Here is a 14026-nt window from a genome sequence, read left to right as displayed (position 1 = left end):
GAATTCAAGATACTAAAGAGTTGAATAGAAGATTTCAAAAGGCAGCACGGGATGACAAAGCAAAATATTACAATGAAATGTGCAGGGAGTTGGTAATCTTTAATTATTCACAATGCCCAGTGAGTAATTAGTCTAGTACTTAGCACAGTGTCTAAGTCATTGTTGTTACTCCATCCATGTTCTTTAAAAAGTTGTTAATTTATGAATAATAACCTGACAAGACTAGTCTGTGAAAGTTATTTAATCTGTAGATTTGCCTTTGGTGACTCATTCCTCATCTCAACATTGGAAAATTACCCAGTACTTTCTGCTTCATAAAATTGGGTCATTAGAGGGGACAATTTAACAATTCCATTTAAAGCATAGAATGTTTTGATCTTATAATGTAATATTTGGGGTGAAGGAGAAAAAATACAGTCAGTAGAAACTTTTCCCAGAGAGGTAATGTAATAGAAACGAATGAGAATAATGTATTGGAATAATAAAAAAGATTATTATTACTTGGGAATTTAAAATAGTCTAACGGAAACTATTTTAGACATTAAGAATTCTAAGGGGGAAAGTAATTAAATATTAATCAATTAATGAGTGGAGATCCAAGTTCTGTATAAACTTTCATTAAAGTCTAAAAAAATTAATCATTTAGTTACAAAGATATTCAAATTGCAACTTTTTGCTGTTTGTCTTTCAAAACAGATTTTGTGCCTTTTACCTCGGCCATCCTTTTAAAAAACATTTTAAATCATGGGAGATGAAGGTAAAATAACTGAATGTGAAGATTCAGAGCCATCCACAGGTGTGCATCACACAGCCTCTTCTGATGAAGAAACACAGGTAAATTCTTTTGGATATAGAACATTTCTGCCATTCTTTTAAGAAAGAGAATTTTGGGTCTATTACTGATTTGGGTTCCCCAAACTCGTACACCCCAGGTCAGGTATGACTGACTAGGTTCCAAACTAAAGCTATTAGCAATGTGTGTTTCGATGAGGCAGAAACAGTGAGGAACCTGTGAAAATCTTTGGTTCCCAGCCTAAACCATGGGGTGGTTTTGATGTCTTCTTTTTCTCTTCTATTGCTTAAATCCAAGTAGAGGAATGAATATGAATTTTGTAGCTTTTTAAAAACCATAGTAGTTACCTTTTCCCCCCCCCAGAAAAACTCTGGAATATTTATTATCTGCTGTCCTGTCTCATATATTAAATATGCTGTCTTTTGAACTCAGCATAATAAAACTTGATGATTGAAAGCATTTATAATAGCACAAAGTGTATCTCAGTGTTAAATAATAACATAATTCTTGTTCCAACTCTCAGCTAATTAGCTAGGAATAAAGCTGTATGTACATCTTCCATAAAGTGTTAGCCTTGATTCTAGTAATGAAATCTGACTTGTGATATGATCACTCAAAACCTACAAAATGTGCATTAAGATACACTTATAAGAATATTTATTACTCCTTTAGACACAGGAGGAGAAAGTTATGAACTTCAGGAGTATAGATGGAAATGAACCCACAGAAGGAAGTAATCTACTGAATAGCCAGGAGAAAAAGCTACAAGAAACACCAATTGATTCAAATAATTTGCAGAGACTGAGACAGATATTTGCTTGCCCTCCACATGGATTACTGGATAAAGTAATCACAAATGGTATGTGAACAAAAATTAATGAAGAAAAGCATAAAATGTGAAGTTGTTATACCTTGAGATCTCAAACTAAAAGTCATTTACTTCTCTCACATGAAACGTTTTAGGTGAAAAAAGTCACAGTGCTAGATGGCTCTGCTCCACGTGTTCATTCAGGCAGGAACCCACACTAACAAGGCTCCTCCTTCTTCAATATATTTCCAGATCTCTGATCCTAACCATTCCAACCACCAGAGTAGTGGGAAAGCACAGAAATCAAGGGGGTTTTATGTTCAAAAAATATTTCAAAGGATTATTTTAGAATTCCAATGAGAAAAATGCTTATGAAATCCTTTATAAACAGACAGGCTCTACATAAGTGTTAATTACTATGATGTAATGCAATTAATTAAAGAGCTCTGGTGGCTTGGAGGTAAGAAGTTGCTCTGCAAACCAGAAGGTGCACAGTTCGAATCCACAAGCTGCTCTCGAGAGGAAGATGGGCAATCTTTTCCTGTGGGATTTATATCTGCAAACTTACTGAAGGGTCAACTATAAGTCAGTTCAGATTGGACAGCACATAACAACAATGCAATTAATATTTCAGAAAACATACCTTAATTTACACTTACCTGTGAATCCAGCCATTTTATAAGTAAGGGTCTTGGTTTGCATTTCAGCTCAATTTAATAAAGCTGCCATTACTTAAAAAATGCTTTGGTATTTTCCTTTGGAAATTACTCCCAGCACTATTTTAAACATTATTATGGTTATGTTTGGTCTTTGAAAGCATCAGAAAGTTATTTTGATATCAATTTAATGAATAAAATGAATGTTTGGATTTCAGTAGTACCATTTTTTTTTGTTCGTAAAATAACTGTATGTCTGTAATGTGTCTTAAGAGATTATAGTATAGTATAGTATAGTATAGTATAGTATAGTATAGTATAGTAAAGAAGAAAGGTTTTGAAAGATAATTTCAAAATTATTTTTAAAAGCTGCAGTGTCATTCAAATAAATATGTGATCTTCCAAAATTAGTATGTTGAAAATGTATATTTGACATAGAAGTTATGACTACTCAAAAATCAGATTCATTGTTTATAATGTTTTATGTATTACTTTTGTATTTATACCATTTTTGTCTGCAACTATGTGAACATCAAGCATGATAACACTATTTTAGGTTTCAGATATGTCTTCAGTTAAATTAGGTAAGGTTCTAAACTAGCATGGGAGAGGGGGAAATATCAAATATATTTAGAACACAGAGAAAATCAAGTTCTAAAATTTACACTAGCTAATAATGCAACAGATTATTTAATGTCTTCTCTATGATATTTTTTTTTGCATTCCAGTTATGTCACATTTAGTTAAAACTGTTAAAGTAAAATTTGAGGTAAGAATTGGCAAAGGAAAAGATGAATGTATTATATGATTTGAAGACTCATATTTTTATAAAAATTCTGTGATTACTGTCCATACTCTACTTGAGAAATGAAGCTAGATGTATATAAAGAATTCATTTATTTTCCTGGACTTCTGTTCCTCAAGTTTGCAATCTTCTGGTCCTAGAATTTTCCATGTGCCCATTCAGTTTGCATTAATTACACATCAGAGGGAAGAATTTAAGATACTAAAGAGTTGAATAGAAGATTTCAAAAGGCAGCACAAGACGACAAAGAAAAATATTACAGTGAAATGTGCAAGGAGTTGGAGTCAGAAAATCAAAAGGGACGAACTCGCTCAGCATATCTTAAGCTCAAGGAACTGAAGAACAAATTCAAACCTCGAGGATGCTTTAGGGAGAATGTTAAATGATCCAGGAAGTATTAAAAGAAGATGGAAAGAATATACTGAGCACTGTATCAGAAAGAATTGTCAGACATAGAAGAATTTCATGAAACAACATATGAGCAAGAGCCTATGGTGATGAAAGAAGTTCAGGCTGCTTTGAAGGAAATGGCAAAAAATAAGGCCCCAGGAATAGATGGTATACCAATTGACATATTTCAGCTAACAGATGTTACCCTGGACGTGCTCACCAAGTTGTGCCAAGAAATCTGGAGAACAACCACTTGGCCAACTGACTGGAAGAGATCTATATTTGTTCCCATCCCAAAGAAAGGTGACCCAACAGAGTGTGGAAACTATAGAACAATATCATTGATTTCACATGCAAACAAGATTCTACTGAAGTTTATCCAATAACTACTGGAACAGCACATCAGCAGAGAACTGCCGGAAGTCCAGGCTGGATTTAGAAGGGGTCATGGTACTAGGGATATTGTAGCTGATGTTAGATGGATCTTTGCTGACAGCCGAAAATAGCAGAGGAATGTCTATCTGTGTTTCATTGATTATGCAAAGGCATTTGACTGTGTGGATCATAACAAACTGTGGCTGACTCTGAGAAGAATGAGCATCCCAGAACACTTGATCGTTCTAATCCAAAACCTATACTTGGACCAGGAGGCAGTCATCAGAACAGAGCAAGGGAACACTGACTGCATGGTTCAAAATTGGTAAGGGTGTACGCCAGGGATGCATCCTATCTCCATACCTTTTCAACCTGTATGCAGAACAGATTATCCGGGACTGGGCTCCATGAGGAGAAATGTGGAGTCATGATTGGTGGAAGATCTATCAACAATCTGCGTTATGCAGATGACACAACCCTGCTTGCTGAAACTGAAGAGGACCTGAAGCACTTGCTGCAGAGGGTCAAGAACTGCAGCCTCCAATATGGATTGAGGCTCAGTGTCAAGAAGACAAAGATTCTCACCACTGGGCCAATTGGCAGCATCAGGATGGATAGTGAAGAGATTGAGATTGTTCACAGCTTCAGTTTGCTTGGCTCCACAGTCAACACTCTCGGCACCAGCAGTCAGGAAATTAGAAGACGTATTGCCATGGGAAAGTCTGCTGTTAGGGACCTCTCCAAAGTACTGAAAAGTAATGGCTTATCTTTGAAGACTAAGGTATGCCTGATACAGGCCAGGGTCTTTGCTATCACTTGTTATGCATCAGAGAGTTGGACAGTGACTAAGGAGGACAGAAGGAGAATTGATGCCTTTGAGCTGTGGTGCTGCACAAGAGTACTGAGGGTACCATGGACTGCTAGGAAAACAAACAGATTCATCCTGGAAAGGGCCAAACCGGGCTGCTCCTTGGAGGCAAGGATTTCAAGGCTCCGTCTGACATACTTTGGACATGTTGCAAGGAGTGACAGACAGGTCCTTGGAGAGGGACATCGTGCTTGTTAGGGTGGACGGACAGCGCAGAAGGGGAAGGCCCCCTATGAGGTGGATTGATTCAGTGATTGGGGTAATCAGGATGGGTGTGTCAGAGACGGTATAATTGGCACAGGACAGAGCAGAGTTTAGGGCTGTTGTACATAGGGTCGCTATAAATCACAAGCGACTCGATGGCACATAACAACATAACAGCAAAAATAAGTATTGCATCTGAAAATACTATTTAACAAAAGTATAAATGAGAAGTAAACTGCTATTTCAGGGACCTTTATAAAGATGCATGTTCGATGTGTTTAGACTTACCCAGTGCTTCACAATATATAAAGAATGCTACATGACAACCTTTCATTAATCCTACACATGTATGTAAATATATAACTAATATATGTGACTTATGGAAAATTCGTTTACAAGTTAAAGTAGAGGAATACTCCTTTTAGCTGCTGGGAACTTGGCTATGATTTCTTTTCTCTTCTACTATCTATTTTTTTTTTAAGTCTTGAATTTAAAAAAAATTATTTTAAATTGGTTTGCATACAAAATTTGTATGCATTGTATTTCACACTTTCCTTCATTCATCTTGTGGTTCATACAATCATTCCCATACATTGTATTTTATAAAATGAATCTCCATTGAATTATACCCATCATTACGCCATCTTTTCAGGTCCCCACTGGATCCTTGCCATTTCCTTTACCTCCACCCTCCACCTATCAAATTGTATGACCCTGTGATTTTCCCACTGCCCAGTCTAAATCTTGAAATTTGAAATTTTTTTATTAGAAATATTTTCATGTTATTTCCTGATAACAGAATAATACTCAATTATTTTATATTTAATATTATTGTATATTGTAATTGTTGCCTAAGCACAGGCAAGGAAGACACTGCAAGAGTTCGATTGACAGTCACTGGGGTAATGAGGGTAGGTGAGACTAACTTGGGATAAGACAGGGTTCAGAGCTATGGCACATAAGGTCACTATGAGTCTCACGCAACTCCATGCCACCTAACAACCGCCACCAATTTATTTTTAATATTACTAAAATTTATGACAATTAACTTATAAACATATATAAATCTTAGAGTTAATGAATTAACATTACTGTTTGATTGACGAGCACAGACCTAGACACTGGAAGGAAAAGGACAAAAAATACTGAAGCCAATTCGTGTATTTATAGACTTTATAGTTTAATTACTTATTGCTATTGAGTTAATTCCAACTCATAGCCAGCACATTAGCAACTATCTACCAGTTTACCAAGTCTGTAAATCTTTTTGGTAAGAAACTGCACATCTTTCTCTCATGGAGCAGTTGGAGGATTCATATCCTTGACTCTTCTGTTACTACCTCAGCACTTAACCAATCACACTATCAGAACTCCTTGTAATCAGATTCACTCAAGAGATTGCCTGTCTTTCTCCTTAGAGCCTCTAGTCAATTTGAACCACTGTGGGAGGGGGTCCACTTTTGAGTTAGCAGCAGCCCAACTTCGAATGGATTATGCCACCAGTCTTCCATCCAGTGAAATTAGAAGGTCAAATATATACTTGAGTAACAGGCAATATCATTGTTCTTCTAAGGCTTGAAAGCAAACTTCTAAATACATATGATATAGTCAGGCTCATATCATGAGACTTTAAAGTATTGTTTCTTGAAAGAAACAAGGTCCATTTTTCTAAATTTTAGTAATTCCTTTTGTTGTAGATGTGTTCACTATTTTATTATTTACTACTAAATATTTACCTAAGGAAGAAGTTTTTAAATTATGTCTGAGGCTGCTCATAACAGCTGACTGGTAGATATTCCTTTTCCTGGTTGTGTTGTGTTTTTTTGTGGTTTTTTTTTTCAGTGACCATGGTTGTTCTTGTTTGGGCTGTGGTTTGGTCAGTTACTGGCAGTGAATGTCTCCCTGGAGGAAACCTATTTGGAATTATAATCCTGTTCTATTGTGCCGTCACTGGAGGTAAACTGATGGGGCTCATTAAGTTGCCTACATTACCTCCACTGCCTCCTCTGCTTGGTAAGTGCTTCCTCTTCTCCAGAGTAAATCATCTTTTTAAAACAGTAGTTGGAAAGATGTTGGATGAATCAAAGTGTACTTTGTGTGCTGGATCCAATTTGTACCAATTTACGAAAGCCAAACCAATAGATAATTAGACACAGTGTCTGAGAAACTGAGGGCATTTGGTAAGTGTGGTATAAATGAATGGAAGAAGAGTCCAGTTGGCTTTTCAGGGCTCCAATGTCTGATCTACCATAATTTGCCAAAGCCTTTGCTTGGAGATTAGACCCAATAAAGTTATATTATCTGATTTGAAGATGATACTTCAGGTAACCTGACATAGTGTATAATTCCAAGCGCTATATGCTGTTAATATACAAAGGAATGGCTGAATAGGACACTCTTTTTTTAATTATTATTAAATTTTATTAGTTTTAGTGAACATTTACAGAGATTTTGGGTTTTTATTCATTCATTGTTGCACTGTTTTCTCTACCCTCCTCCCCAGTTCGTTCTTCTTCCCCCCCCCATGTCTGTTTTAATTGTCCAATTGGCACAGTGCTTGTCAAAGCCAGTTTTGATTAATCTCCTTTGTCAGTGTGTCCTTTGCCATTCCCTATCTCTCCTCCCTGAGAGGGACTTCACCCTGATTCATAAGGAAAAGGGGATGGCGTATTCTCTTGGCTACTTCCTGCTGGAAAGGGACGCTGTGGGTTTCAGGGTGAAGATCTTCTCTCACTACTCTAAAGGGCCCCTCTGGCAGTAGGAAACACATAGACTATTATGAAGATTGATTTTGGAATTTAGATTCACTGTTATCAGTTGTGCTTAGCTGTACATGTTCATATCCTTGAAGATGTATCATGGAAGTGTTGCAGCCTAGAAGATACAAATTTAACTAACAAGTTAAAAGTACATGAGTCAAAAATTAAAAAGCAATAATATTCCGAGTAGAGGTTCTAATAGTGGCATGAATCAAGTTACAGGGGGAAGGTGGTTCTTACAATAAAAGGCCTATAGACTAGCACTTTGTCTATTATAGTGTAGAGGTTAGGAACCACAATATGTAGAGGCTCAGCTATGTCATTTATGGTTCTTAAGTCCTGGAGGAAATTCCATCTACCACTGGGTTGTTTTACAACTCGGAAGTTCGAATGCAAGGTAGAGGTAAAGTAAGGAACTGCTTATGAGGTTTTCCGTCCATTCCAACAACTAAGAAATAGTGAGAAGAGTTGGGATCTCAGAAGACTTTTAGGACCAATTAGTAGGCTCTGTGTCCAGGAGAAAATGAATATACTTACCAGTAATGTTAATGTTCACCCACAGCTCTTCTGGGAGGGTCTAAATCGTTGAAGCGTGAATTGGACACTCTTAATAAGAAAATTTTCTACTTATAATTTGATCAAGTCTCTTTCCAAATGTTACATCTGATTTCTTACTTTTTGAGTTCAGGTATTTGGGGAATATTAACTAACCTGATCTAGTGGTTTTCTTTAAATTTGTATATAAAAATCTTCCTATTCTTTCTTTAACTTCTTGTTGTTTGTTTTTTTTTTATTAAGAGCTTAAGTTTCTTTAATCCAAGAAAATGGCTTTTAAGATGATATAGTCTTCTCTTTCACATCAACTATACCAAGAAATATTTTCTGTATTTAGAAACTAGCTGAGGAGTTGTTTGCTTTCTCCACTCAAGGCATGCTGCTTGCTGGGTTTCTCATCAGAAATATCCCAGTCATCAGTGATAATGTGCAGATCAAGCACAAGTGGTCTTCCTCTTTGAGAAGCATAGCCCTGTCTGTTATATTGGTTCGTGCTGGCCTTGGACTGGATTCAAAGGTATGAAGCTTGAGTTTCTAATTACAGAGAAAGAATTTTTATTCTATAGTACTGTAGATATTTAGAATTACTGAACTTTATGAAATCGATATGGACACTTTGTGTACCAATCTCAAAAATAGAATAGGATTTGTTTTATATAGAATTACTAGGCAGGTGCAGTCCACATAGGAGATTGCAGGACTGTTTTCTATCTGAACAAGTGGTTTCCAGGATGTTTTATTTAGAATTCTGAGCATAAAAAAACCAGTACCAAATTAACCACAGAAAAGGTGGGTGCCAAATAATGTCCCAAAGTTTCCTTCTATTAATCCAATCCATCATTCCCAACATTAACTGTTCCTCCTGACTCACAAAACCTCCCATCAGTGGTTTTATTTTATTTTTTTTCTTCACAATTTGCTGAAGGGTCCTCAACAGGCTCACACAGCTATTGACAATATCAGGGAGTGTTCAGGCAGTTGACTAACGTCAAAAATCTATCCCAAGCAAGTGGAGAGGAAGAACAGCCCCCAGAGCCTTGAACGTAATCTTTTATAAAAGCATAGAGGCATAGACCAGGCCTTCAGGAAAACTGAAGCTAGTGAATTGGGCCATGTGTTTAGCAAGTCTTTAATCAAAGCAATAATTTTCTTCCATCCCCCAGGTATCATATATTGCTTCAAATTAACCACCTGAGTGGGTTCAAGCAATTCTAATAGGTCCCGTTTAGGACATGAAATCAACACTGGCCTCAGGGCAGATTCACAAGCCTTCAGTTTTAAAATATCTGTTAGAGTATTCCCCAATTAGACACAATATCCATATTTTTATCAACTAGCTGAACTTGAGTAGAGTGGAGTCTCAGGACTTAACAGAAAGGTGTCATTGTTGTGTACTGTGTTGGAACCGAAACATAACTGACCCTCCAGTGAGTTTTCAGAGACAGTTAATCACATAGGAGGAGTCTTCGAACTACGTGCCTCCAGGATTACAGAGCAGCTTCTTGACATCAGCCCGCCAGCGCTCGAAAGCCATTTAGAAAAGTAAACCCTTGACACTACACAGGGACTGGTTGTTTTGGTAAAGGAGAGGGTCAGCAAAAAAGAGAAAGGCCCCAAATGAGATAGACTAACACAGTGGCTCTAGTAATGGGCTCAGACACAACATCAGTTGTGAGGATGATGCAAGATCAGGTAGTGTTTTCTTACACATATAGTCACTGTGAGTTGGAGCTGACTCTATGGCACCTAAAAACATTGTGAAGGTAGAAAACTTAAGTTTATTTGCAAGACCTCGGAAAATATCCCTACATGTTCTTTGAGAAAGGTGAAGTGTGATCAGCATTAAGAATAAGGATTCTCCTTTTTTCTGACAGAAGTACAGGCTATAGTTATAAATTATGATCAGTGAGGGGGGGAAACCATCTTATTTTGGTGTGGGAAGACCGCAAAACATGCTTAGATCTAACCATCCTGGTTCAAGAAACTTCACTGTGTTATAATAAGATGCTCATGGTTTGGCTTTGTTTTCCATGTATGTTTTTGAACACAGGGATCAATGTTCTTGGAGGATGCCATGAACCAAAAGATCCTTTATTTCCTGGCCTCGTTCTGGGTCCATAGATTATAATTCGTCTAGCACCAAGAGTGTCAAGTCAGCTCATATGGGAATTATGAGCACAGACCCTGCAGCCAGCCAGCCTGAGTTCAAAAACTGCCTCAGCCCTTCATCAATTTCATGATTTGATGATGAGACTAATAGTCCATCTGTCTTGTAGAGGTTGCAAGAATGGGCTAAAACACAGCAAAGACTGTGAGGATGGTGCAGAATATGGCAGGGTTTCCTTCTGCTTACGAATATGAGTCATTATGAGTCAGAGCCAACTTGAGGGCAAAGACAAGAAGCTGCTCCTAGTGTGGCTAGGAGATCTAAATAAAACTAAACTGCTAACTGAAAGCTTTATGACCACCCATCCATGGTCTGAAAGCTGAAGAAAATGTTTCATTTAAGACCTTAACATCCCTCAAGCTCAGCTGCTTGGCATGTCTCTAGAGAATTATTTTCATATGTCTGTTTTTATCTTTCAGGCCCTGAAGAAGCTAAAGGGTGTTTGCGTGAGATTGTCCATGGGCCCTTGTCTCATGGAGGCCTGCACATCTGCTCTTCTTGCCCACTTCCTAATGGGCTTACCATGGCAATGGGGATTTATACTAGGGTAATAATGTCTCTTTGTGTATATGAATATAGGCACAAACTTTAAATCTTTCTGTGATTCTATACAAGAGAATGTGTAATTATGTTTACTTAAGAATCTTGAAAATGACAACCTAGAAATTGCAGCATAATCTAATCTGACTAAATGTTAAAATGTAGTATGTATTTCTAGACACTGGATTTGAACTGCCAGAGAGGTGCTAACTTTTAAGTTAGCAACTCAACTCCCAATGGACTATGCCACCAGTTCTCTTGTTTATCAGAAAATAAGACATAGAAATGCCAGCATAATCTAATATCTAAACTTTATATAAAGTTTATTTTTCTATAGGCACTAACATTTACACTGATTTAAACTAGCAAATATAATGTTCTTTTTACCTACACTTGGTCTCAAGCTAGTGAGAGAATGCAACATTTCACCTTAAAGTTTGACAAAGGAAATAATTACATCAGTAGTATAGTGTTGTATTATATATGTAATACTCTATGTATATGTGTGTGTGTGTGTATATATATATCAATCATATTAATTATGCAAAGGCATTTTACAGTATGGACCATATCGAACTATGGCTAACAATTGAGAAGAATGGGAATCCCAGAACACTTAATTATGCTCATATGAAACCTGTATCAACACCAAGAAGCTGTTATGTGAACAGAGCAAGGGAAGAGTGTATGATTTAAACTTAGGAAGGTTGTGCTTCAGGGTTATACTCTTTCTCCATCCTTTTCATCCTGAAAAGCAGGATTTTATGAAGAAGAAAGTGGCATCAGCATTGGAGGAAGCCTCATCAGCAGCTTGCTTTAGAAGACGATAAACTTTGCTTGGTTAAAGGGAGTAGGATTTTAAAAGCTTGATGAAGAATATAAAAATCTACACCCTTCAATACAGATTATATCTCAACATCAGGAAGGCAAATATCCTTAGCGCTGGACCGGTAAGCAACATCGTGATAGATGGACAAAAGATTGAAATTATCAATAATTTGATTTTACATGGATCCACACTCGGCACCCTTGGTACTGGCAATCAGGAGATCAGGAAATGTATTGCATTGGACAAGTCTCCTGTCAGGGACCTCTCCAAAGTTCTGAGGAGCTTTTATGTTAATTTGAAGACTAACGTCTATCTGATTCAAGTCATAATCTTTTCAGTCACTTGCTATACATCTGAGAACTGGACATTGACTAAGAATGACAAGAATTATTGATGTCTTTGATTTCTGGTGCTGGAGAAGACTAACGAATTATCCCATGGACTGCCAAAAGACCAAACAGATATGGTTTTGGAAAGTGCAGCCGAATGTTCCTTGGAGGCAAGGAACGTGAAGCTTCCTCTCTCATACTTTGGGTATATTGCTAGGAGAAGATATTCTTTGGAAAGGGATACCATGAGTAGAAAAATGGAGGGTCAGTGAAAGAGAGTAAGATGCCTAGTGAGATGGAATGATTCATGTATATAAGGAGCTCTGGTGGCCTAGTAGTAGAGAATTGTGCTGCCAACCCTAAGATAGGCTTTTTGAATCTACAATTTGCTCCACAGGAGAAATATGGCCAATCTTCTCCCATGGTATATACACAGTCTCTTGAAACCTTCTAGAAAATCATCTAAGAATAGGTTCTGACTTGACAACATATACACACACATAAGTCTGGTGATGTGGTGCCATATATGTTGTGCTGCTAGCTGAAATGTAAGAAATTTAAATTCAACAGCTAGTCTAAAGAAGAAAGATGGATAACCTCCCCCAAAAATTCACAGCCTCAGAAGAAAATCCACTATGACTAGATACTGACTTGATGACATTTGAGTGTGTATATGTGTATAAATACAGAAAAATATATTTGTATGTGAGTGTATATGTGTTGTTATATGTGATCGTCTTGGAACCAACTCAAAGCTGACCCTCCAGCAGGTTTCTAGAGACTGTAAATCACATGGAAGGAGAATGCCCATCTTCCTCCTCTGGAGCAGCTGGTGGATTCAAACCACATGCCTTTTCATTACCAGGTGCTCTCTGCCACTAGGTAGCTCCTGTGTGTGTTTGTGTGTACATGTGTGTGCACGCACACTATTGTTGTATACCATCAAGTCAGAACGGCTCTATAGCTGACTGTCCAGTGCATTTTCAGAGGCAGTAATTCACAAGGGAGTAAATTGCCCATTCTTCTCCTGTGGAGCAGCTGTTATAATTTGAATATTTGAACCGTGTGTGTGTGTGTGTACACACATAGACCAAGAGGCTATTGTGTGAACAGAGCAAGGGAACACTACATGGTTTAAAATTAAGAAATGTATGCATCAGGGTTATATCCTTTCACCACATCTATTTAATCTGTATGCTGAGCAAATTATTCAATAAGCTAGACTCTATGAAGAAGAATGCAGCATCAGGATTGGAAGAAGACTCGTATGCAGGTGTCATACCCTTACTTGCTGAAAGTGAGGAAGACTTGAAACACTTGGTGCAAAATATCATACACTGCAGTCTTCAATGCGGATTGCATCATGCTTGGAAAGGTAGCGAGAAGACCCTCAACCAGGTAGATTGGCACAGTGATAGCAGCAATGCGCTTGAGTGTGTCAGAGATTGTCAGGTTGGTACAGGATATGACAGCATCCAGACCTGTTGTTCATTTGTGTATAGCTTATTTTTAAACATATATATATAAATATATAATATAATATAAACATAATTTTTATGTCACCTAAGTATTTCTAATGTCTGCTGTTATTACATTTTGCTAAACTTTTAGGAGGTTTGTGTGTGGGTTCGGTTTGAGCTTCTCTGGCATTTGATAAGAGTATAAGTAAACATCTACACAGTCCAGCCTCCAAAAGAGTAATGTGATTTTTAAGAAAGAGGGAAGAAAAGGAAGCTATTAAGATATACTATCGAAAAACGGGAACTCATTCAATATTATTCAAAATGGGTGAGCCTGGAGGACATCATGCTGAGTGAAATATCTCAGTCGCAAAAAGACAAATATTGCATGGTGCCACTGCTGTAAAATGGGACTGATATCAGGGTGGGGGTAAGACTGAGAAAAACTGGATAAATTGTGTATACTGCACTGAAACAGATGAGGGACT

The 14026-nt window shown here is 37.4% G+C and overlaps 1 protein-coding gene across 1 annotated transcript in view; it reads left to right on the top strand.

Annotated features, from left to right (window-relative positions):
* Positions 1 to 744: 744 nt before the first annotated feature.
* SLC9B2 (solute carrier family 9, subfamily B (NHA2, cation proton antiporter 2), member 2) overlaps positions 745 to 14026 on the top strand; it is a 53454-nt gene continuing 40172 nt past the window's right edge. The window contains exons 1-5 of the mRNA XM_006893095.1: positions 745 to 834; positions 1472 to 1652; positions 6742 to 6912; positions 8588 to 8730; positions 10800 to 10927. Coding sequence (XP_006893157.1) covers positions 745 to 834; positions 1472 to 1652; positions 6742 to 6912; positions 8588 to 8730; positions 10800 to 10927 — 713 coding nt within the window. The remainder of the gene's footprint in view (positions 835 to 1471; positions 1653 to 6741; positions 6913 to 8587; positions 8731 to 10799; positions 10928 to 14026) is intronic.

The sequence above is a fragment of the Elephantulus edwardii genome, unplaced genomic scaffold (assembly GCF_000299155.1).
Source record: "Elephantulus edwardii isolate Elephantulus edwardi_28Jun2011 unplaced genomic scaffold, EleEdw1.0 scaffold00122, whole genome shotgun sequence".
NCBI classification, from domain to species: domain Eukaryota; kingdom Metazoa; phylum Chordata; class Mammalia; order Macroscelidea; family Macroscelididae; genus Elephantulus; species Elephantulus edwardii.
Note: the sequence above shows the minus strand (reverse complement) of the source record. Positions and strands in the feature narration are given on the sequence as shown.